This window comes from Carassius carassius, chromosome 9 (genome assembly GCF_963082965.1).
Source record: "Carassius carassius chromosome 9, fCarCar2.1, whole genome shotgun sequence".
Lineage (NCBI taxonomy): Eukaryota > Metazoa > Chordata > Actinopteri > Cypriniformes > Cyprinidae > Carassius > Carassius carassius.
This window is the reverse complement of record NC_081763.1, coordinates 29,411,162-29,438,468: the sequence shown is the minus strand read 5'-3', so window position 1 is coordinate 29,438,468 and position 27,307 is coordinate 29,411,162. Positions and strand designations below refer to the sequence as shown.

Here is a 27,307-nt window from a genome sequence, read left to right as displayed (position 1 = left end):
CATGTGACACTGAAGAATGGAGTAATGATGCTGAAAATTCAGCTTTGCATCACAGAAATAAATGATAATTTAAAGTAAAATAAATTGAAAACAAATTATTTTAAATTGTAATAATATATCACAATATTACATGTTTTTCTGTATTTTTGATCAAATAAATGCAGGCTTGATGAGCAGAAGAAACTTCTTTCAAAAACATTAAAAATAGTAATGTTTCCAAACGTTTGGCCTGTATAGTATCCCCCCAAAACTGCACAACTGTAGAGTAAAACATTAATAAAAAAGTGATAATAAAAAATGCGTCTTAAAACTGACATGATTGTACAAAATCACAGTCTGGGGACTCAGAACTCAGAACAACTGCTAACATTAAGTTTAAGGTAAAAATAACTGCCATGAAATTATAGTATCTTACTCCTATGCAATAAATTGTTCATTCACTACATCTCTTTACCTCTGTCTTTATCCTCTTCTCTTCTTTTTGGAACTGTATCTATCGCAGACTATGCTCATTTATAATGTGTCATGTAAATTCGGCCTTCCGTCACAATCAGGAAACTTTCACCGTGTCTAGAACTGGCGCGAGCTGCCAGGCCCGTTTCTACGAGCTGTGTGTTAACAAAAGCAGTGCTGTCTACATTGGATGCGGCGTCGGGCACGCTACACAACAAATTACCAACAACTGATCGCGCGCGCTCTGTTTCTGACGCACTTCAAGCACTCGATGGGCGGGGGAAGATTGAAGAGCCGGACTTTTTTTTTTTTTTGCTTTATTTGGTAGTATTTCGAATTAATGGTTTTTAAATAGTAGCCTATTCTAAAAAAAAAAATGTAAAAAAAATTCACTCGTTCACTCATTCTGGCGCCCCTATGGATGAGTGGCGCCCTTAGCATTTGCCTATACCGCCTATGCCGCGGGCCAGCCCTGGTTTGGAGTGTTTTTTAGCAAACACAGCTCATAGTTTACCTGATAGGCCACACACACAGCTGAGGACTTGTAAGGCGAGTTTATTGTCTCCCAATCTGTTTTAGGCTAAGGAAATGGGAAGCAGAGGAAGTTGCGGTGAATGCTGAATCACAGCTTCAGAGCTCAGGCTAATGGAGGACACCTTTGACACTTAGATCTGCCTCATAATCTGCTCAAATGCTCCCACACCGGGTGGCTGTCCATTTCCTTTAGATATGTGCTCGAAAGATGCACTCTTCAGAAGAGCCAGAGATAAACAGAGACAAAGCCGCTCTTTATGAAAATACTGTATGTGGTCTAGTCGTTAATCGTAAACACTAAATGTTTGATTTAGTGCCAGACACTCCACTTTCACAGTTGATTTAGTTAAACATGGCATTTAAGAATTACAACAAAAACACTTTTACTGTAAAAACAGTATAACAATTTGTTAAGATACTCCAAACTAACGTTGACTTAACTTTACATTTTAAGTCAATATTTAGCAGAATTTGATTACTCTAGAAATTTGACTCAACTAATTAGTACAAAGCATTCTTTTAGTATACTTTATATTTAACAATATTTTGTATTTTGTATAATTAGCTTTTATATTTATATTATTAGTTGAGTATTTCTATTTAGGTTTTTATTTCAGTTTTAGTTTTAGTAAATGCAGTTCTTCAACTTGAACTTATTTACCTCTCTTTTTTTTTTTCTTGTTTAAGTTCAAGTTCACCTCCATCTAAGATTTATATTTGATTTGATTTCAATTACCAAAAGCTGAATTTATTTATTTAACAATAACAGTGCTGCTTAGTGCTTTTTCTTAAGTTTGATGTTTCTCCATGAAAAATTGTTAAGGTTTTGTGGGTGATTTTAGCATGTTGCTATGAATTTACTTTTTTTATTTTATTTTTGACTGGTTTTGTTGTAAACCAAGAGAAAGTAAGCCTGATTGTGTGTGTCTGTGTGTGTATGGTTAAAATTTATTTTAAATTTCACACATTATTTTACAAAAAAGAAAATTAAATTAAAAAAATTAAAAAAATTCCCTATTATTCAAATTCAAACTATTATTCAAATTCATAATATCTGTTTTCAATTTGAATATCTTTTAAAGTGTAATTTATTCCTGTGATGCAAATCAGAATTTTCAGCATTATTACTCCAGTCTTCAGTGCCACGTGATCCTTCAGAAATCATGCTAATATGATGATTTGCTGCTCATGAAACATTTCTGATTATAATCAATGTTCAAATCGCTTTTGATCAATTGAATGCCTCCTTGCTAAATAAGAATATTAATTTATTTCAAAAAACGTGTTAGTGGCCCCAAACTCAATGGCCCCTGCAGTTTCACTCTCTATCCTGTAAGAGATGCTGTTTCTCCAGTGACTCCAGATGATCCACAATCAGAGCCGGTTCATTTAGTGCCAGATAGCAGAGCGGAGAAAATGAGCACATGGCGTTACATCAGTCCTGTACGCTTATCAACACTGTATAATTTGAAGCTGTTAGGTTCGTGCGAGCTGTTAAAATCTGGCCCACGGGAAGCTGCGATGTTTGGCTGTGATGTGGGCCGCTTTTGGGAGGCACTTGACAGCTTCCACACAGGTGTGTTTGCTCTGGCAGCGGCGATGTCGTAAGCGCTCTCGAACAAACACACACTCTCCCCAGGAAGGAGGAGGAAAGTGGCTGCATGGCTAATGAATAGCCTTAACTGACTTGGCCCGAGGATGTTTGTCTGGGCAGTTTTACAGCAAGCTTGTGTGTGTGTGTGTGTGTGTGTGTGTGTGTGTGTGTGTGTGCTGTCCCCAGCTGGAGGTTTCACTCTTCTTTCTTCCCGTGCAGAATTACTGCAGCAGTTTTACCCTGTGATTGTCACTTGAGCTGTTGTAAAGTGCTAGTCTGTGTGTGGTCAATATTTAGCATAGCATACCTCTGAAATTCACTAGAACTGAATCTGTGAACATTTCTGAAAGGAGAAAAGTGTGTAATCAACTAATAACTCTGTACAGTTGGCCATATTTACAAATTATGTGTTTTCACATATAAGGGTGTATTGCTTTAAATAAAATAAGATTGATTTATTTCTATATGTTTGGAAAATATTCAGGTGAAAATTATTTATTATTTATTTATTTATAAATTATTTTATTTAGTTTTTTTTACTTAGTTATTAACATGTTTATACATTAATATTTATTTTATTTATTTAGAAATTAATGTATATTTTAATTGATTTAATTTCAGCAAAAATTAAAGCACTATTCATTTATTTAGTTATTTACTTACCTAATTAATTTTTATTTACTTCTTTGTAAATCTATATTTTACTTTCTTGCTTTTATTTATACATTCAGTTAGTTAATTATTATGTTATTACATTTTTATTATTTATAATTGCATATTTATGTATTTTTAATTAATCAATTTTTATTTATTTATTTATTCATCCTGGTAGTTAATCCGTTATTTATTTACTTTTTCATTGATTTACTTATAAATACATATTTAAAAAAAATATTTATAAATGAAAGTTTTTTAATTGATTTAATGTCAGCAATAAGTACATTTTTCCTTTTGTTGTTATTTACTCATTCTGATATATTAATATTTATTTTCTTATTTGTATTTATTTATTTTGTTAGTTATTTACTTATTTTTTATTTATTTATTCATCCATTTTTACCTATGTATTTTTATTTACACATTCATTAATTCAGTTAATCAGTTAGTTATTTACTTATTTTTAAATCTATATTTTTATATTACTTATAAATACATTTCTGTTTTATTTTAAAATCTATATACTTTCAGCAGCTTCTTATTTTGCATTACATATCATAATTCAGCACTTTGTCTGTCATCATCTTCCCTGTTCTCTGGACATTGACATCCGTTATTAAAAAACACTCATACCAGTCAGCCGTTGCTTCAGTGTACAGTTGTCTGTATGCCGTGTGATTTGTGCCTAATGAAAGTGAATGAATCAGAATAATCAGTAGCAACTGGATCTGTCTTCTGCTGCCTTTCTAAATGTGTTCCAGTTAATGCAGTTCCAGCCTTTTTAGGCCTCTTTTCCTCTCCCGTCCTCCTGTGAGCAGTGTAAACAGCTTTTCCCGTTAACACTGGACAAAAGGGAGTGAGCTGTTTGTGTTGAGCTCTCCTCTTCAAACACATCTCTCCCTTTCCTCTGCTGGACACAGAGAAACAAATGATTCAGGCCAGGCAGCGCTTCCTGTCAAGTGTCAGACACTTTACTCTGTGAGAAACACAGAGCCTCTGTCCTCGCAGCACAACACACTTTTCGTCTTTTCTTTTTTCCGTCCATGGTTCAAAAGGGTGAATCTCATGAAGAAAAGCCAGGTCATGCTTCACCTTAAAACCAACAGAATATTTTGAATAAGGAAATGTAGCCTTTTTTAAGAGCCATTGAGGTTATCATTGTTGCGTTTGAATTCAAATGAAATGTTCATAATGGTTATGTGGGGGGGGGGGGGGGGGGACTAATACAGTAATCATAATCTGAATATGATTTTTTTTTAAGTCAACAAATTTAAATAAAGTAAACCAAAAACAAATCAAAATAGTAGAATGATGTAAAAAGACATAAGACATAACTTTTGCTGGGTTTCCTCTGTTGGTCTGACCTTTTTTGGACAATGTCATAATCTGTTACTTTTTAACTTGATAACGTGTGCCAAATATGTAAGGATCTGTTTTTCCATTTTGCAATATCATACTGAACTGCAAATCACATTGCTCAGATGTTGATCTTTCATAGCTCTGGAGAATTCATGTGGGTTTGTCCATGTATTAACATTGTCTCAAATTTGGCAATAGGCAAAAATCAATCAAATGTTGACCTACAGTGACCTACAAATTCAACAGTTTGAGGTCTGTAAGATGTTTATGAAGCTAATTTAAGAATTTTTTTTTTTACAATTATTATTACAATATAAAATTCTTGTTTTCTATTGCAATATATTTTAAGATGCAATTTATTCCTGTGATCAAAGCTGAATTTCCAGCATCATTACTCCAGTCTTCAGTGTCACATGATCCTTCAGAAATCATTCAGATGCTGATATGCTTCTCAAGAAACATTTCTTTTTGTAATGCATGCTGATAACTGTTGTGCTGCTTAATATGATATAATTTTTGTGGAAACCATGACAAAAGTTTAGTAGAACAGCATAATGTAACTGTATTATTGCTGTTACTTGCGGAGCATTAATTTCTTTATTTTTAAAGTATTACAGACTCAAAACCTTTGAACGATGTAGATTTAAAATGAATGTGGATAGCAGCTCAGATCATTTTGTGTTGGAAGGATTTAATGAGAAACATTTGCATTCATACTGAGATCTTTGGCATTTAATTGCAAGATTTGCATGGTGTCTTGTTGCATATTGCTGGGATATTTTCTAAGATTCTTGTGGAGACAAGATTTTTTTTTCTCTGGAGATGAGACGAGAGACTAAATAAAGCCATTTGCTCTGCTTTTAATCTCATTAGTATCATTCTGATTATTTCCTTTGTATGGTGATGTTTAACAGTGGATTCAATTGTCTGAAACTGACAATTATGACCATTGTTTCTCCTTCCCTCTGTTTCAGTCTGTCTCTCTTTTCCTCTGGCTTCCTCCTGTCTTTCTGCTGTCTTTCCTCCCTCCCAAACATTCATGCATTCTTTCTTTTTCCTGCTTTATTAAAGCCCACTGTCTCCTTCAGCTGCTTGTGAGGTGTTTTTGGTCTTGTCTGTGTGGTGTGATTCGTGCACGATGAGCTTGACACATTCGCTGCAAATGCATTAAACCTCAGTGTGAAGGTTGTGATGCTTGAGTCTTCAACGCTATAAATACTGATTCATTCAACTTGATTAAATGCCATTTAATCAGTCTTTCTGACAGTCAGGTACTCATTTGAACTTCTTTGGTTTGAATGGTTCCACTGTAGATGAATCCACCCATCACTGAAGACAAACAGGGAGACAGACAGACGTATAGACTAGACAGACTGCATACTCCGAGCTCAGACAGACAGATGGATCCCAAAGGAAAAAGTGCATCCAAAACAGCTCCAGTGTAACACATAAAAACACGTAGCTCGTGGCCGGTTTTCCCTGCCTCATAGCAACCCGCTGCATCTGTCTGTCTGTCTGTCTGTCTGTCTGTGCGATACATTTATCAAAAGTGATAGTACAGACATTTATAATGGTACAAAATAGTTCTTGAAATTCTTGAAAAATCTTTTAAAGAAATCTTTTGAAGAATTCTGGAGAAAAACAATCACAGTTTCCACAAAAATGTTGTGTGACACAACTTTGTTTTAGAATGAGAATGATTTCTGAAGGATCATGTGACACTGAAGACTCAAATAAATGCTGCTGAAAATTCAGCTTTGCGTGACAGGAATAAATTACATTTGAAAATATATTAAAATAGAAAACAGTTGTTATAACTTTTACAAATATTTCACAATATTACTGTTTTACTGTATTTTTGATCCTGTTAATGCAGCCTTGGTGAGCATAAGAGACTTCTTTCAGAAACATCAAGACATTAAATAAACGGTAGTGTGAAATAATCAGTATGCACCCAGTATCTCATGAAATGCATTTTTTGTTTTCAAATGTTACTCAATTTTGTCATGAAGTGCCTCATTTCTTGTCACTAAATTCATTTAGTCCACAAAATGTCTGGTATTTTGTCCAGAAGTGGTGGTTTAAAGTTAATTACTAGTACCATATTAGAAATACATTGCTTTAGTACACATTGTTGCTGAGAAAGGTGTTCAACCAGAACAATACTGTAGTTGTCAGTTAGTATGTAGCTTGGAGGATTAACTGACTAAATGGTGCTGATTTAGACCTGTTTGTAAGCATCTATCCTTATTAAGTGGCTGTGTCTCGCAGATAGCGTGTCTCAGGATTGATCTCTTAAAAGTACACAGGTGTGTGACTAAGAGTCTGACTCTGTCATCTGTTTAACACACAGCATGTAGCAAATGAAGCAAACACCCAGACCTGGTGTGGCATTGTTCATACAATGAGATCCAAAACATGCTCTACTTAGCTTTTACTGTCTAAAGGCTAAAGAGTTTGTTTCTTTGCATTCAACTGTTTTTCTCTTGACGTTTGTGAGTGTAAGGCAGACTCAGGCTTGTGTGGAGAAATAAAAGAGACTTACAGTAATGTTGGTGCTTTTAACACTTTCCCTTTGAAAGAGTGAGATTCAATTAAAGAAGAGGTGATGATTTAGGAGCCTCATTAGATTTTGCGGTCACACATATGCACATGAAAACAGTCATTTACAGACCACTGTGCAGACGCTCAGCGACATCTCATCTTTTCCTTCATAGGGTGTTCTGCTTTGTGTCTTCAGCAAAGTATAAATGTCCCTGAATGACACGAAAAACAACACAAGCTGGGATTGGTAGCTTTACATGTATGTCAGCTTCATTCATTGAGCAGAATAAAGCACACTGGCACACTGGAAAAGCTTATTCTTAGTTTTAAGTATAATTGCCAACAAATGTCAAGAGCTACACTTCCATTCAAGATTTTGTAATGTTTTTCAAATAAATAGTTTTTTTAAAAAGTCACCATGGCTGTATTTGTTTGATAAAAAAATACACTAAAAACGTTATTATTTTGAAATATTACAATTGAAAATACCTGTTTTTATTAGAATATATTTTAACATTTAATTTATTCCTGAGTCAAAGCTGAATTTTCAGCATCATTACACATGTGTCATATGATCCTTCAGAAACCATTCTCATATGGTGATTTAATGCTAAAGAAACATTTCTATGATTATCAATGTTAACAGTTTATCAATGTTAACAGCTGCTGTTTAATATTTTTGTGGAAACTGTAAAGAAATCTTTGAATAGAAACTGCTTTTTTTTTTTTAATAGGAGTCCTTTGTAACATTGTTAATGTATTTTACAGTCACTTTTGATCTGTTTAATGTGTCCTTGATGAATAAAAGAAAAAGAAAATAAACAAACCTTTTGAATCTAGTCAATTATGCCCCATGGCAGTACGTCATCAAACAGCAGTAAACGTCACTCACTATATTAGTTTGTGGTTTTGTATGTGAATTGTGAATACTCTACTTATTCTTTTTCCCAGAAGGCTGTGCTCTACTTATCCTTCATAGTGACTTCAACATCCACACTGACGCGTCTCATGTTCTTCAGTGCATCCCACCATAATTCTGTGGTCTCTGTCTAAACCCCTCCATATGTTTTATCACTTATATACTCTTACTCAAACCCATCAACTTTTCCTCCTCCCACTCATTCATGGACAGGTTCAGACAAAAACCTTGTTCCTTCTCATGTTGCTGTCTACCTCCTCAGTTTTTTAATTCCTTCTCCTGCTCAAAAGACCAGCATATGTTGGTCAAGACTTGGTTTATGCCGGTTAGTGCTGCTTGGTGCTAGTATGAAATGGTCAAACAACATGGTGTTTTTGACCCAGGTGATATTGTCAGTTGAAATATCCATGTGAGGACACCAGCATCTAAAATACAGTGGTTGTTGTTTATGATATCCTACAATTATGTGTGTGCAGTTCAGCTCTTGGTGGGAAAAAAATTAACAAAAGTGAAGAAACAGTTGAAAGTAAATTCATTCATAAATGGTTTATTTTTTTCTCATATACACTCACTGGCGACTTTATTAGGTACACCTTGCTAGTACCGGGTTGGCTTTAGTACTGCCTTAATTCTTCATGGCATAGATTCAACAAGGTGTTGGAAACATTCCTCAGAGATATTGACATGATAGTGTTCCACCACATCCCAAAGCTGCTCTATTGGATTGAGATCTGGTGACTGTGGAGGCCATTTGAGTAAACTGATCTCATTGTCATGTTCAAGAAACCTGTCTGAGATGATTTGTGCTTTGTGACATGGAGCATTATCAGAAGTAGCCATCAGAAGATCATAAAGGGATGGACATGGTCACAACAATACTCAGGTAGGCCGTGGCATTTAAAGTGAAAGTGACGTGACATACAGCCAAGTATGTTGACCCATACTCAGAATTCGTGCTCTGCATTTAACCCATTCAAAGTGCACACACACACAGCAGAGAACACACACACTTAAATCTGCAGGTAACTATTTAAAATGCTCAACTGGTACTAAGGGGCACAAAGTGTGCCAAGAAAATATCCCCCACACAATTACACCACCACCATCCTGAACCTTTGAGACAAGGCAGGATGGATCCATGCTTTCATGTTCTATATGCCAAATTCTGACCCTAGCATCTGAATGTTGCAGCAGAAATCGAGACTCATCAGACCAGGAAACATTTTTCCAATCTTCTACTGTCCAATTTTGGTGAGCCTGTCCGTATTATAGCCTCCATTTCCTGTTTTTAGCTGACAGGAGCGGCACCTGGTGTGACCTTATGCTGCCGTTGCCCATCTGCTTCAGGGTTTGACATATTGTATTAAAAGATGGTATTCTACATACCTTGGTGTAACGAGTGGTTATTTGAGTAACTGTTGCCTTTCTATCATCTCTAACAAGTCTGCCTATTCTCCTCTGACCTCTGACATCAACAAAGAATTTTTGTCCACACTACTACCGCTCACTGGATATTTTCTCTTTTACGGACCATTCTTTGTAAACCCTAGAGATGGTTGTGTGTGAAAATCCCCGTAGATCAGCAGTTTTTGAAATACTCAGACCAGCCCGTCTGGCACCAACAACCATTCCACTGGTCACTTAAATCCTCTTTCTTCCCCATTCTGATGCCACTATAAAATTTTCATGTTGCGATTAATTGCTAATGCTTTTATCACGGTATACGATAATATCACAATATTGAAATTTAGGTTTAACAAAAATAACTGATTATTTAAATAAAATCATGTTTGTTATCTTTATTTTATAAAAGCACAACATTTTGTTGATATTGTGAGTGCAAACAAATAAAAGTAAACCCTTTGATGTAGAGGAGAGCGGTGCACAAAGTAACACTTTTTGACTTTCTCAGTTTGTGTAAATCCACATGGCATTCAGAATATATATATATATATATATATATATATATATATATATATATATATATATATATATAAAACTTATAAATAAAACTTTTACAGTAAGTTACCTTTCTTTTCTTTTTCAGGATTCATTGATGAATAGAAAGTTCATAAGAACAGCATTTATGTGAAAGAAAATTTCTTACTCTTACTTTTGATCAGTTGAATGCATCTTTGCTGATTAAAAGTATTAGTTTCTTTCAAAAAACTCTTACTGACCCTAAACCTAAGAACCATTTTAGGGGAATTGAACCTGTAACCTTGCCATAACTAGCACCACAAGGTGAGCTAAAAGAGCTTTCTTTCCTTATCCAACCTTGTAGTACTTCTCAAACACTTCCCACCCACACCTTTCTCAAATTTAAGACCTATCTCACCACCGCTCATCACCTTCTCAGTGCCTTTTCCCTCCTTTTACCTCAAGACTCCTCTGATCATTTCTCCGTCTGACTTCATACTCTGTGACATCACACTTTGAGTTTAACCATCCTGGTCCTTGTAATGGCTACTCACAGCTTTGTTTTAACCACTTCACCTCGCTGAAATAGCCGCGGTTCAGTTCTCCAGGGAGCCATCATCATCATCTCCCACTGAAATCGTATACATCTTGTAATGCCGCAGGGCTGTGAATGGGTTCGAGTGCCGGGGAATCCCCGCAGCCAGACAGCTGATGAGAGCTCTCGTGGTGGAACGTTTTAAATAAACATTCTTTACACTCAGTAAACCTCTAAAACCAAGTGCTTGCAACCGAAGACCACCTACAGTACCAGATGCTCCATTATTTGCTTTCAAGACTGGAATATGAGCTTCAATGCTTCTAATCATTGCATTACTGCTTTCTCTGAAGTAAAATTCATGCAATTACTTTTATATTCTTAAATATGAACTCAAAGGAACTCATTTTAACAACCGCTTGCTGTTTCTACATGTTTTGTTGGCCTTGGTTGCATTATGACCAGTGTTTGCTCAGGCTAAATATGCAGTGTTGTTATTGTTAACTAAAATCAAAACAAAAACAAAAAAATGTTTTTGCTAATTAGATAAGAGCTGAAGCTAAATAAAATGTAAATATTAGATGATAAACCGAAGCTTAAAATCCTTAGAAATGTATAAATGTTGCCTTTGCAAATAATTGAAATAAAATAGTTGTAAGCTGAAGTGCTAAAATTACTAAAACTAACTAACTGATGAATTATATAAGTACATTAAAGCTAAATAGAAGTATTAAAAAACAATAAAAGCTAGAATAGCACAAAGCGAAACATTAGATAAAAAACTTAAGCAGAAAAATATAAATGGTGCCTTAGCAACTAGCTGAAATGTTTTAAGCTTAAGTGCTTAAATGACTAAATAAAGGTATTTAAAATAATAAAAATGAGAAGAACGCATTGCAAAATTAATAAAACTTCAAATAATATGAAAATAAATAAATGAGAGTATATAAAGCTAGTGTAGGATTTACTTTGAAATGATTTTTACTCAGGACGATTTCACAAATAATTACAAAGAAGCAGGTAACATTGAACTGACTAATGTAAAAAGAATATTTTCTTGTAAAACGTACCCCAATAATTTTTGTTTTATTTGCAACTTCAAAAAAATATTTTTTTACGGTGTAAAATATCATTGGTTGTTGCTCATCTTCCACTTTTTTTTTGTCACAGTCATAATTAGTTCCTCAATTTGTACGCCTTGAGATGTCAAACATATTTACATATTTAGCATGCAAACATAACATAAATACAACTACTGAAGCACAGAAAGCAGCTGCAGTGAATAAACACTCCCTACAACCGGCAGCAGTAAGCAGAGAGGTGTATTGTGGGACTGGAGTCAGGGCTCATGTGTAGTGACTGACACACCAGTGGAAGTGCATTATCAGGGTCATAAACTTGTAACACTTAAGACACTCTTTGCTTTCACACAGACACTGTTGTGTGGTTTTGTTTCTTGTTTGAGGGTGTGTGTCTCGTAAAGGACAGAGTATGTGCATTTACTATTAGTTTGTTGTCTTTTGTATGTTCAACACATGTGTTTCTACGGTGAAAACGCGGGGTGAAGGGTGTGATGCAGCAGCCTTAACACGGTCGGGTTGCACTTGATCTCTGTGACTAGAGCATGCATTTGGTATTTGTTTTTCCAGTCATAAAGCTGACACCTGTATTACCTCTATGTTTTACTTCTATTTTTGAATTTCCAATGATTGAATGAGAGATTCATCTAATGTATCTCTTTTTTTTCTCCCAGTGACATATTTGATGCCATGTTCCCGGTCACACACATCGCCGGAGAGACAGTAATCCAGCAAGGTAAAGTGTGGAAAAACCTTTTAATTTCACACATACAGTACATGTTACCAAATGATCAAAAGTGAGATCTCTACACTGATAAAAATGTGTAGAAACAGTTTTCTTCAATAGATTGATTTGTATATCTCACAAATAATTACAAACAAATGGCAAGTGATACGTTGAATTAAATTGGAAATTTGGAAGCAGAAAGACTGAAGTATCTCAAAGCATATGGAGACGGTAGCTGGAATCTCCTGTTGTTTCTCCAGAAGAAAAAGACCCCAGAAATGTGTCTCCAGAAAAGATCTCAACTGTATTTAGAATACTAGAATATAAAGCCAAACAGAGAACAATGCTCTCTATCCTATTCTATCCACATTCAGGCCTGTGCCAACAGTCACACTAAGCAATTTTAGGAGAAGACAAGGCTGAATGATGACACCCTCATGTTGAGCTATGGAAGAACAACCCCAAAGTCAAAACTAAGTGCTGATACTAAGTGTACAAATGCATTGCAGATTGTTTTAGTTTTGTTAAAAGGAATGGTGGGTGATGAGGGTTTTTTCTACAGTCAAACAATGAGCTCTTTTTTGGTTTCATGTGGAGTTCATAAAGCGATAGGGAACAATGAACTGCATGCACGTATTACATACTCTCTGTGCAATGCAATTCTTGAACCAGAGTTTCGAAGCATTTATCTAACATGGGCAGATTGCCCATAAAATAGATCTAGGAATGTGCAAAGTTTTGTTTGTGTGTGTGTAGAAGTGTGCATGTGTGTGTTTTTGTTCTCGTCAAATATTTGACTGCACTCTGTGACTCAAGGATATGTTAGCCAAAAAACAGAAACTTCAGAGCAGAGGTGATAAAAGACAGGAAGACAGGAACAATACTAAGAAAAATGAGCTGAACGGGTTGAAAGAGAGAGAAAGAGAGAGAAATGGTGTGTAAGCCACTAGCGACCGGTGAGTGTGTTAAGATGAATTGCTTGTGTGATTTATGAGTGCTTAGTGTGTTCGGTGTTAATTAGCCCCGTGAACCCGCGTGAACTCGGCAGTGTACGGCTCACGGGCGCTTTTAACTCTTCGGCATGCGCAAACACACACGCTCGCTACCAGGATCCCAAACACCAATTTCAACACACACTCAGACAGAAATCCTGTATGTAACCTGTAGCCTTTAACTTGGAAATGTTGGCTTCTGGCACACCCAGCTATCCATTAAAATCTCTCAAATGGGCTGTAGAAGATGAAGCCTGGGAATCATTTAGATGGCACTGCTCTGGGAGGTGCTGATGGTTTTAAAGTGGTGTGCCATCTTTTATCTTTGATATGCACGACTCTGTGTGTTCTTGGGAAACGGGGAGTCGGGAAGAGATGGAATCTGGGAATTAGACGACATTATTTATCTTTTCCTCCTTTCTATCTTGAATTTAAAGGCCCCATGAAAAGAAAATTGGAGTTTGGTGGCTTTTAGGCTATTTTCGTTCTTGTAGATGCTAATGCATGCTTAAAAGGTTGCAAAAATTTACTTTTAACAGATATAGAAATGCATTTAAACTTTATAGTCAACCATTCAAAAGTTTGGGTTCAATATTTTTTGGTGAGACTTCTTTTGAAAAGATTATAAAAATCTTAGCGACCGCAAACCCTAGTCTTTTTCCTGATTGGAACAAACTCATTTTTTTCTTGTTTCGTTTTTAGGTGATGAAGGGGACAACTTCTATGTGATTGATCAAGGAGAAGTTGACGTGAGTTCAGTATTTCATACCTGTTTCTACAGCCAAACCCACATGTATGCTGTCATATATGCAACTTATTAAGATAAACTCATCAAGTCAACTTTCTTAAGGCCTAAGAAAGCAAAGAACATGTCGTCATCTGCAATACATTCATCTTTGCAGCAAGTAGGGTGGCTCTTATGAAATGTGCAACTTTTTTTTAAGACCATGAATTTTTTTCTTTTTAATATATATATATATATATATATATATATATATTAGGGGTGTAATGGTACGCAAAAATCACGGTTCGGTATGTACCTCGGTTTTAACATCACGGTTCGGTTCATTTTCGGTACAGTAAGGGAAAGAAATGCAAACATTAAACTGCAGGTTGTTCATTACTATAAACTTTTTTTTTAACAATTTGTTTACACTTTTTTAAAATACTTTTTAATAAAATATATATAAAATAAAAAAAGAATAAGAAATAAAATACTGCTGCAAAGTTCTCCAAATAAAATACTCTCAGTCTCAAACCAATATCATATAATAAAATATAATGAAAAATATAAATAAATAACTATGATTACAGTGCAGCATTACCAATCCCAGCTTGTAGGCCTGCTCATATTTAAAAAATATATATATCACTTTTCCAAAGTGTAAAGTGCAGCATCAACAGTTTCAGTTTTTAGACCTGCTCAGATTTCGTTATAGCGTTGGATCAGAATTAAGAGCAAAGGTCTGTTTAAATGCCGACAGGAGCAGCGTTTGAATTACAATCATTTTTTTCCTAGTTGTAGAGATGTTCACACTCGCATGATGCCTTTTGAAAACCTTAGGCCGGTGACACACTGGCATATTGCACTTGTCAAACATAGTCTATTTTGCCGTCAATACTGTTGACGGTGTCCTTTATCAGTAGGCTTTATATTTATGAAGTATAGATATTGTTGTCGTGAATACAAGATCCTGGTCTGTCGGTGGTCTCCCTCTATATCACCTACAGCAGCAGCAGTGCGTCAGCGCCGTGTCAGGCACGATTCTGGTGTGTAAAGACACAGAAAACTCGAAGCAGCCGGCACGCAACTGACACACAGCAGAAACGCCACGCTCACGCCACGCAGCCAGTGTGTCACCCATAGACATCATGTCTATGGTGTCACCGGCCTTAGAATCAGCTGCAGGGCGGGATTTGTGCTGAACGCGGAGACTTCCGCCACTTAATATGTTAGTTTGGAAACACGAAAATGTACATATGTTCTGCGTACAAAATATTGCATTCGGTCATTCAGTACACACGTGCACCGTACCAAAAGCCCTGTATCGAAACGGTCCGGTACCGTTACACCCTTAATATACATATATATATATATAAAATAATAATTATTATTGGTTTCATTGGTATTGGTGTCATACATTTAAAAATGTATAAAAAAAAAGAAAAAAAAAATCAATGCACTAACAACGGTTGTGTACCAATTTCCTTAATGCAAAGTTAAATTGGGTTTTCCCCATTGACTTGGAGTGGAGTGAAATGTTACCTGGGCTTGTTTTTGTGACATTCACCCAGTTAGGGTGACATCTAATAGTAGATCTGTGCTGTATGATAAAAATCTTACCCACTGTTTTTAACATTACAAAAAAAAAAAAAAACTGGACCTCTTACTGCCATTGTTTTACCTTCCCGAAATGGATGGGCCATGGATAAAGTTCAAGTGAAATGATGTGTTATTATCTCCACAGAGAATCCACTTCCCATGTTTTGTTTTAAAGAGAAGATAAGAAGCTTTAAAATAGATTTTCTTTGTAAATGCATTTTTTTTTTGTTCTCTCAGAAGTTGTGTTTATCACCCTGGGAATCTGAAATAATTTCCAGTTAGTGGTAAACAGGATTTTTTAGTTTACAGGGGCCTTTTCCAATTTATTCTAGCATTTTTTCCCCCCAAGAGTCCATTAATAATTGCAGTCAGGGCTTCTCGAACTGAAAACAGTCATAGTTTAGTTGTTATGACCATTTTCCACGCCCTCTACGACCATTTAAACAGACTGTTTTTGCTAATGTACATTTAAGATATATAAATTATCTCATTACATGTAAAAACAACTAACAGCTAATATAACAAGTTGCTGAATAATAAATAGTAAATGTGAATGAATATGAATAAAAAATATATGTGACTTTTAATCAATTTAATGCATCCTTGCTGAATAAAAGTGCTTATTTCCATTAAAAAAACTCTTTTTAACAGTAGAGCATAAATGTGAGCAATCATATGTTAATGTGCTCATGCTTGTGACATCATAACATTGACAATTTCTGAGATTTTAGAGTATATGTCTACGTAATTCGTCAAGCTTTATTTTACAAGATCAAGAAAACCCTGCTGATCTCAGTATTCTTAATGTTTTATACAGTCTTGTGTATGTGCTCAGTGATCTGCTGTGTGATATATCAGTACTAATATTTCTCCTCTGCTCTGGATGAGCTCTGAGGGCACGTTGAGTCAGCACTGGGTCACTGCCACATCAAACTGCGGCGTATCGAGCTCTTGGGACAGAGCGAGCGCACTGAGACCAGCAGAACCCTGCTCGCTCAGTCCACCGTGCTAATGCTGTTAAAAAAACATGCAAAATACAGACATTAACCCATCTTCTCATGTGTGTAAGTGAGAAGACACAGCTCCATAAACCTCTCAGACATACGCAAACGTGCTGGAATGCATCTCGAAAACGACGGTGATGTCTCTCATTAGCAGAAAGGATAAATCTGCTGTGACTTTGGAGCGCGTCGTACTGCATGCTAATCAGGAAAGTTGGAATTCATTAACACGCACACACTCTCATGAAGAAAACATGCACTTTCAGTCACTTGAAGTAATATATGACTGAAGGAATAGTTAACCCAAAAATTTGTCATCATTTACTCACCCTCAAGTTGTTCCAGACCTGTATGAATTCCAAACTTCTGCTAAACACACACACACACACACACACACACACACACAAAGATATTTTGAAGAATGTGGGTAACCAAACAGTTGCTGGCAGCCATTGACTTCCATAGTAAAAACAAAGTAAAACATAGTAAAAAAAAAAAAAAAATGTTTTTCCATTTTACATGGAAAAACAAAATGCTATAGAAGTCAATGGCTACCAGCAACTGTTTGGTTACCAACATTCATCAGAAATCTATTTTTGTGTTCAACAGAAGAAAGAAACTCTCATAGGTCTGGAACAACTTGAGAGTGAGTAAATTATGACAGAATTGTAATTTTTGGGTTAACTATCCCTCTAATATGTGACAGTGGGCTTATTGCAAGAACAGTAAGCCCACTTTCTCACCTTAAGTGACATGTTGGCCGGCTCTAAGGAGGCTGTGACCCGAACCTGTTCCAGTGGCCGGTCTGAAGAGAAGAGATACCCATGGAATGTGTCTTAGATGGCTGGCAGGCCGCCCGGCACAGGCTGGACAGAAGATGAGCATTTATTTCTGCCCCATGTGTTAGCTTTTTTTTTTGTTATCTCTCCTCATAAATTCAACAACTGGATTGTGTGTCCACAGGTGAAACCTAACCAGCCTCTGTGGAAAAGGAGAAAGAGGCTCCTTGTGCTTCTCTGTGTGTGGCTGTTGAAAACCACATGCTGACACACAGATTAACTGAGATATTCTCTTCGGTAGCATCTTACGGTTATGCCAAAAGAGAAGACAAAATGGGAAAGAGTCTTAAGGTGTTATCTAATTCCTCGTAAGACACTTTAGAGAATCCAACCAGGTTGTGAAGATAGAAGGAGCGAGTGTGTTATCAGATCACCTGTCTGACTATGAATGCCCTTGACTATCATTGATATGAAACAAGAGTTCTGTCAGTCCTTGAAGATGGACACAGTATTAATTTTTATAATATTATTCAAAATGTAAAAGGTGAATTTCACAAGAAATGTGTGAAGGTAACATTACAGTCATGACAATATACATGTCATGATAATAAATGCACTTCAAAAAAAATCTTCTTTCAAACGTTTTTTAATAAATTATATTATATTATATTACATTACATTACATTATTAATGCAAATTAGATTTTATTTTACATTGAAGTAGAATCAAGAATTTTGGCAATCTTGGTATATGCTTAATTGCCATGAAAGTCGTAATAATTCTAAAAATGGCCCAATGGATAAAACCAATCATTATTTCCCAAAGATTTTTCTGTTTCATCCAGAAGTATTATGGAAGTCAGTTGTGTTGTAAATGCTGTTTTGTTCAATTAACCATACAAATTATGCAAATTATGCAATTAATGTGCATTATACAAAAATAAGCAATGATCTTTCCCTCTGCAGGTGTATGTAAATGGTGAATGGGTGACTAGTATTGGAGAGGGTGGTAGTTTTGGAGAGTTAGCCCTGATATATGGAACTCCTCGAGCTGCTACTGTGAAAGCCAAGACTGACATGAAACTGTGGGGAATAGACAGAGACAGCTACCGACGCATCCTCATGGTAACACACTCACACACTTACTAAATAACATCAGTAATGTCAGAATTGTCAGTTTTGGTCCCTCGATCCACTCAGATGAGAAGCATGACATTCCAGATTGCAGAGGTGGAAAGAGTACAAAAATATTCTACTCAAGTAAAAGTACCATTACATTAATGAAATTTTACTTAAGTACAGGTAAAAGTACCAGTCTAAAAATCTACTCAAGTAAAAGTAAAAAGTAGCTCATTTAAACTTTACTCAGAGTAAAAATTACTTAGTTACATTTTAACAGTGGGAGGGAGTCAAAATGGGACAGGCCAAGAGTGTCAAACTCAGTTCCTAGAGGGCCACAGTCCTGCACAGTTTAGATTTAACCCTAATTAAACACACCTGATCTAGCTAATCTAATCATTTAGGTTTATTTGAAAACTACATGATATGTGTGCTGGAGCAGGGTTAGAACTAAACTCTGCAGGGCTATGGCCCTCCAGGAACTGAGTTTGACACCCCTGGGATAGGTCTATTAATCTCAAACTAGTTGTTTTTAATTAAAGGAATCAGTTATTTAGAATAATAAAACATTTGGGCTGTTACCAGGCAAATCAGTATCAACAAACTCATCTTTTAATGCAGAGGAAATGCAGAAGATTAATTGGAAGTGGCATTTAGATGTATTACACTGTTTAGTGCAGACAAGAATGCATTTAACCTGCAGTTACAAATGCATGAATAATGTTTTGATATACAAGACATAAAATGTTGAATACTCATTTGAAATGATAAGAAATTAATTATTTAAAAAAATCAAAAGATACTTTAAATGTGAAATTAAAATGGCCAGTATGTGTCAGCAAGTCACTGTTAATAAGTGAGTCATTGCGATTGAACCGAATCATTTAAACGGTTGATTCATTCAGGAACGAAACACTCTCACGTTGCTCAGAGACGCAAAACTGTGCTTTGGTGGCTGTGTTTGGAATTATTTTCTGTTGTAGAAATAGAGCTAAAAAGGCAATATGGTGTCTAAAACGCAAGTCTCTTAATTAACTTGTTTACTGAACTGTTATATATATGTATGTATATATTCATGATGATTTTTGGAGGAAACGATGGCATTCTTTGTGTGATTTTGATTTAATATATGAAATTATATAAATATGTGAATTTTCTGCCCCTATATCTTCAATTTTGTGATCATTCTAAATGCATTTTAGGAGACTGAATCACACAGTGAAAGAACGCACTATAAATGCGCGCACACATCATTAAAACAAAAATAGCACACTCCTCGCCACGGTCTTTTTAGCTAATTTGTGCTAAACCTCTTGCTAAAATGTCAAAGCTTCATTTTAACCACCAATGCAACGATGCAATTATTTAGCTTACCTCTACATTCTTGCGCAGGGTTGATGTTTTGTCGAGATTTTATAAGCTGCTAGTTTGGTCTTCCTAGGCAAGTACAGCTTACACTGCATAATAGAGCATACATATGGCCAGGGGTTCACTTCATTTCCTTCGAGTTCAACTTCAGAATATGACGGGGTTTCGTTTTCAGCGGTGTGTCTGCACCACTAACGCCTGTTTTGTCTGTCTGCATCTTTCTTGTGATTTTAGCGCCAGTTTGCCCTCCTGCCCATTATTTACTGACGTAGTTTCCAGGGAGCGATCTTTTTTTTTTTTTTTTTTTTTTACTCAGTAATTAATGTGTTTCAAAATGTAGCGAAGTACAATACTTCAAACAAAATATACTTAAGTAAAAGTAAAATTACAGATTTAAAAAATTACTTTAAAAAGTATTAGTACACAAAAAAGCTACTCAATTACAGTAACGCGAGTAAATGTAATTCGTTACTTTCCACCTCTGCCAGATTGAAACTCTTGACTAAACTTTCCACCCTTTGGCATTCTTTAAGTCAGTCCTTACTGTCTCGCTCAGCAGCGTAATCTGCACCGAGTGCTCCATCTGTAGCAGTGTTTGTGTTTGAAGAGTGTGTATTTGTGTGTGTTATGGGAATGAATAAATGAATATTTCTAATGGCCTGCGAGCCTCTGTGGAAACTGTTCTCCACAGAACCTGACAAGGAACCAGTTTAGAATTTTCTGTCAGGCCATCGTTTGTTTTTTTCTTTCTCTTTAGTGTCTTCCGCATTTTCTTATGCAGACACAGACTTTTCAAGCTGAATTATTCTCTTAACACACACACACACACACACACACACACACACACACACACACACACACACACACACACACACACACTGCGTTCTGTCAGATTTCAGCTGAGTTGCTCTTAATTAAACCAATAAATTATTGTGTGCGTAGCTGCAGTCAATTAGAGTCAGTAATTAATAACGTTTTTTATAAAATGTGTCATATTCATATGTTTATAAAATGTGTCATAGTGTCCGCAGTGTGCATAAAATATTGACGCTGTGCATCATAATGTGTGTGCAAATATAACTGGACAGTATAGAAAAATAATCTGAATATTTTCCAGCCTTTGATTGAAATGATTTTAGAAAAAATATTTATTTAATTATATTTTTTACATGAATGAGAATTTTAATGTTTTTTTTTATGATTGTACAATTTGTACAAGTTTAATTTATGCTGATTGTAATAGAAGATATAATGAGAATTCATTTTTTTCAGCTATACTGTATATTATTCATTTAAAAAAAGTATATATTATTTTTTTTCATGAACTTTTATTTTTTTATAAAAAAAAAACTACAATCACCCAGTTATTTGAGTAGACATTTAAACACATAAATTAAAATAGAATGTGCCATCAGAAGTGCTTCAGTTCACATTGTATACTCGTGGTCTTTCTCATTTGCTGTAGTAAAGAGATCCCCACCGACACTTATTCAAGCTCCGCAGAGTCTGTCTGTAGAAAATATATACCGGTACTGTTTATTTGGGAAATGTGGGTGAACTAATCCATTAAGCTTGACCAGCACTTGCCAGACCGCTGTAGATCACAATGTCATGCTTCTTAGATGTTCTGATGTTTTTGTATCTTCTTCTCAAACACCAGGGGTGGAGAGGTCACTGACCTCGAAAGAGAGAAGAGCTTCACGGTCAGTCAGTGACTGGACATTTGTGTATACGCTTCGTTGTCTCTGATTTGAAGGTGGTTTAATTAAGAAAGTTTTACAGTCCATCTCAGACGAACATTTTTACTCAGATGTTTCTCCTAAAATTAAATGGACTCAGATGACACAATTGTTGACATGCAGAAAGAGAAATAAAAATCTGAGCAAGCCACATGAGATGACTTAAATCTAAAAAATCTGTCTCCACTTCTCCATTTAATCTCATTCCTGTCTTGAAGAAACAATTGAGACAATACGAAGTTCATTTGTGATTTTTCTCTCCTACGAGACAGTCTCCACTTAATGTGTTTCTGTGTATAAGAGAGAGACCGAGCCGAAAAAGACAAGACTAGGCACAAAGCCCAAACTTTCCTTTAATCTGGATGTTTATAGTTCTTCTTCAGCAGAGTGTTTGAGGAAAGTCCCCCGGCTTTGTTCTCAGCGCCGTGTTTCTTATTCTTGTTCCGTAGAGACTGATTAGAGGCCAGCAGATTCTGTTACCTGATGTCCTCCATGTGTCTTTTAACTGCTTCTTCAATGTTTTTCTAGGGAAGCACGTTGAGGAAGAGGAAGATGTATGAAGAGTTCCTCAGTAAGGTGTCTATACTTGGTAAGTAATGAGAGCTTAAGTAGAGTCCAGTCAAACTATTTTGATCTGTAAAAACCATTCAAGAATAAATTGTTGCATTAAACACAGATACCTTGTGTACTAAAACATGGGGGAAAAATAGTCAGTGAAACTATTATTATAAAACATGTTGCATTAAATGCAACTCAAATTTGTGTACTGTACTAATACCATTTTACAAGTCTCATTTGTTAAAGTAATTTGTTTAATTAATAAAAGCATGGGTTTATGCTTCATTTACACATAAATTAGCTGCCATTGTTTTATAAATGAGGCCTGTTGAGTTTAAATAATCTGAAAACCTCTAGTACACAGAAAAAAAAGTTGGTCTACGTAAATTTCCAAAAAGTGGTTCTGTACAAGCTGAAGCTTCTACACTTTTTAAAAGTAAAGGTTCTTTATTAACATCTGTGGTTCCCTGAAGAACCTTTAACATCCATGGAAACTTTCATGGCACAAAAGTTTCTTTGTAGTAGAAGAAGGTTCTTTAGATAAAATAAAAAGTTCTTTACACTAAGAAAAAGAACTGTTGACTGAATGTTTTTTTGGGTATCATAAATGGTTCTTCTATGGCATCGCTTTGGAACCTTAATTTTGAAGAGTGGGTGCCGGATTTGAAGAACCCTTATTTCTAAGAGCGTAGCCTTGATTGACAGACAAAGCTGTTGCACACAACGCCAGTTCTACCCTGACTTGCATTCCAGTGTGTTTGTTTGGTGAGAGAGACAAAGAGGAGCGAGAGGGATGAACATCAAGACGGTCAGTTCTGCGGTGACCCCTCGTCCTTCAGCACCCTGAGGTCACTCCTCGCTCTAAATGAGGTTATTAAATGGCTGAACAAACACACTCCTCCTCTCGGTTTCCTCTGGTTTTCTTTTTCTGTGTGTTCTCCGTTTCACAGCCCTGTCACGGCCTGTCTTCAAACGACCAGCTCTCTCGCTCTCTTGGCGTCTTCATCGCCTAGGAGGGGGGCATGTTTTTGTTTGCGCAAGATTTCTTTGAGATTGCGGTGAAATCGGCACTGTTTAGTGAAGTCTTGGAGTGTTTTACGATGGTTTGTAAGGTCTTGACACTTTTGATTTCTTGCACGATAACAAAAAAGCTTTTACAAAATAAATTTTTTTATGTTGACTGATTTTGAGGTGGACTTTTGATTTTGACTAGTAAGCAGTCACTTAAAAATCATAAAGAACAACCTAAAAAACCACTTAACAATGTGCTAACAATCATTCATAATAATGGCTGGCAGATACTGAATACATTATTCATAATGTAATCATTTTGACTTGGCTGGTGATATAAACATAAGCAATGTTCAATTGATTAAATTTTTTTCATTTGTGAGTATGAGAGTGTTTACCCAACTATGATGTTTCAGTGACTCAACATTCAAAACTGTTATGAGGTATATAAAGCAAATATTTCAGTTTGTCATATTTATGTATATAAATAAATAATACTTATTAAATATAAAATATTTAAATATTTAATATTATAAAATGTTGTTTTTTCCTCATTAAACAGAATTTAATAGTATATACAATATATTTTAATACTAAAATAATATATATATATATATATATATATATATATATATATATATATATTAAATATTGTCTTGTCTTTATTATAAACAGGAACAATAAACAATAATAAGCAAATGTGTATTTTTATTGTCATGTTGGAGCATGTAAATAAACCATGTAATAATTAAAGATTTTATATATATATTATTAAATAAAAATCATTTGTTTTTGTCTTTGGTTAAAAAAATTGTGGAAAACATACCTTGATTATTCATATTAAAAAGATTTTTTTTAAATGCATTAAGATGAAAAAAACTTTCAAATATAACGATATGTATTGAATTACAATTGTTTTTAAGTTTGTCATGTTGGTGCATATAATTAACAATTTAATAATTAAAGATTATATATAAATATATTTAATATTATTAAATATTAATTGAAAAATTATATTCTGTCTTGTTCTCATTTTAAAAAAGCAATGATAAGCAAATATATTTTTATTGTCATATTGGTGCATGTTAATAAAAATGTAATAATTAAATATTATATTTAAATATTTTAAATATTATTAAATCAAAAATAATTTTCTTTTTGCCTTCATTGTGTATTTTTGTATATTACATTACAATATTCTAAAAGAGTAAGGTGCTAACATAGACACCCGCATACACACTCTTTTTCTTAGCTGAAGCATGCAATGTTGTTTTTTCCCTCACTAACGGCTCATGTTACGACTGAAGCAGGTGGACCTCTGCCCAGGCGTGAGGATGTCTTAGCCAGCCTGATAAAGTGACCATTAGTCTGGGGCATGCAGACAGACCAGCCCCAACACAAACACCCACCTCAGCCCCACACACGACCGGTCACCCCTTTTGAACTTTTTAATCGTTAACACTATATGAGAATGATTGTCCGCTACTGTCCTGCATTGGGATGATGGGAAATGAAGAATGACAGAGAGAGCAAACAGTGAAGGGCAGAGGCGTTCATTATTGTTTGCAGCTGGAGGATGGAGTGGCTCTGCAGAAGTCCAGAGGGTATGAGTGTGGTCACGGTCGTGTGTGGTACGCCTGTGTGATGGATGCTGGAAGGTGGGAAGGGTTTGTGGAATGGGGTGGGTATTGAATGATGGCTTTGGTGGTTTCTTTTTTCACGGCCATGGCTTCAGTAGTCCACGAGCAACAGAAGCTCTTCTAGGTCGATATGCAGTCCTCACATTCTGCAGGAAGTTCATGATAAGCCTGGGTGTCTTTCTGATTAGTCGGTTTATTTATTAAAGCATTAGTCGGAGTCTCTGATGACACACCCACTGCTTGCTCAAGGACCACCAGATGCTCGTTGTACACACACACACACACACACACACACACACACACACACACACACACTCACACACTCACACACACACAGGTCTTTCAATGGTCTCTTGGACTTTTGGTTAGATGGATATTCAACAAGTTTTCATTTTAACTTCTATGCCTTTTATTTCAGTGCATTGCTGCTTTGTTTGCACCATGATGTTTTAGTATTTTCAGATTTATAACATCTAGAGGTCTTATGAATCACTTGTTTTCCAAATGCATTTATCACGAATGCTGCTGATCCATACACATAGATTTTGAAACATTTTTGGATCGTTGTAACAACTGGGTGAAGGAGTGGCAGGAAGCAAGTGCGAGATTAATGATATTTAATGAAGACAATGATACAGACAGTACTTGAGACACAAACAACGCTGGGAGGAATGCACAGTCCAAGATGGTGGTGATGAGTGACGAATCCGGAAGGCGGATGTGAGTTGGCAGCAGGAGAGGGTGACACAGGAACTGCGGGGAAGTGAGCCGAAGGTAAGTGGTGTTGCTTGGTGGTGGGTTGCATAGAGTGGACGGGGTTCCGGGGAGAGACGGACATCCAACGCAGAAACATACAAGAAAGCAAAGCATAGGTCATAAACATGAAACAACGTTCTCACGAACACAAGACGCTAGACGAGCCAATATATAGGGATGAGTAATGAGTGACAGCTGTTGCTGATGACAATTAACGGAGACGCCCACAAACTAATCAGTGCTGACGCGTAAAACACAGACTTCACCCACAAAGTGCAAAACCCAGAGATCACAGTTTACCAACCGTGACAGTACCCCCCCACCCTCTAAGAACGCCTCCTGGAGTTCCCAGAAGGGCCTACCTGCTGATTGTAATCATCAATAAGAGAGTGATCCAGTATTTCCCTAGCAGGTACCCAAATCCTCTCCTTCGGACCGTAACCTTCCCAGTCCACCAAGTACTGGAATCCTCATCCCCTCCGTCTCGAGTCCAGAATACGATTAACCGAATAGGTCGGTTCCCCATCTACGAGACGCGGCAGCGGGGGAACCGGGGTAGGCGGATTAATACGTGAATAAAACACAGCTTTAATTTTGGACACATGGAAGGCGGGATGTATTCTCCTGTACGCTGGAGGTAGTTTGAGGGGGACTGTCAACGGACTAATGATCTTGGTGACAGTAAACGGGCCAATGAATTTGGGAGCTAAATTGTTAGAAACGGAACGGAGAGGAATATTGTTAGTAGAAAGCCACACTTTTTGACCCACGACGTAAACGGGAGGCTTTGACCGGTGGCGATTGGCCTTGGCCTTAGTGCGCTCCCTCTTCCGGAGCAGAGTCTCGCGGACTCTGGTCCAGGTGCGGTGGCACCTCTGGACAAATGCGTGAGCGGAGGGGACCGCGACTTCAGATTCCAGACTAGGAAAAGCTGGTGGCTGGTAACCTACGCTGCACTGAAACGGAGAGAGGCCCGTGGCTGACACTGGTAACGAATTGTGAGCGTACTCCACCATAGAGATTTGTTGGCTCCAGGAAGAAGAATTCTTGGAGACCAAACATCGCAACGTTCTCTCTAAATCTTGGTTGGCTCGCTCAGACTGCCCGTTACTCTGGGGATGATAACCGAAGACAGACTAACCGTCGCTACCAGCAATTTACAAAATTCCTTCCAAAATTTGGATATGAATTTGGATCCCCTGTCAGAAACCACGTCTACTGGGAGGCCATGTAACCAAAAGACGTGATCTAGGACAGTGACCGCTGTCTCCTTGGCTGTAGGTAATTTGGGCAAGGGAATGAAATGTGCCGCCTTCGAGAACCGGTCCACTACGGTCAAAACGACCGTCATGCCATTAGAGGGCGGGAGGGCGGTAACAAAATCTAGTGTGATATGTGACCAGGGTCTCGAAGGGACAGACAGCGGTTGAAGAAGCCCATCAGGAGGCCGGTTAGACGACTTACCACTGGTGCAAACTGAGCAAGCCAAAACAAAATCGTGGACGTCACGAGCCATAAGTGGCCACCAGAATCGTTGTTTAACTAACCCCTTGGTTCGGCTTATCCCTGGATGACAAGCAACGTTAGAGCAGTGACCCCACTGAATAACTTCGGACCGTAAATCTTCTGGCACAAATAACCGATTCGGTGGTCAACCGGGCGGAGGCGTTACCCCTTCTAAGGCCGTCTTGACCTTCGAGT

The 27,307-nt window shown here is 36.6% G+C and overlaps 1 protein-coding gene across 1 annotated transcript in view; it reads left to right on the top strand.

Moving 5' to 3' along the window:
- Positions 1-27,307, top strand: part of prkar1b (protein kinase, cAMP-dependent, regulatory, type I, beta) — a 56,113-nt gene that overhangs the window by 14,614 nt on the left and 14,192 nt on the right. The window contains exons 5-8 of the mRNA XM_059558840.1: positions 12,269-12,330; positions 14,016-14,062; positions 18,382-18,540; positions 22,170-22,230. Coding sequence (XP_059414823.1) covers positions 12,269-12,330; positions 14,016-14,062; positions 18,382-18,540; positions 22,170-22,230 — 329 coding nt within the window. The remainder of the gene's footprint in view (positions 1-12,268; positions 12,331-14,015; positions 14,063-18,381; positions 18,541-22,169; positions 22,231-27,307) is intronic.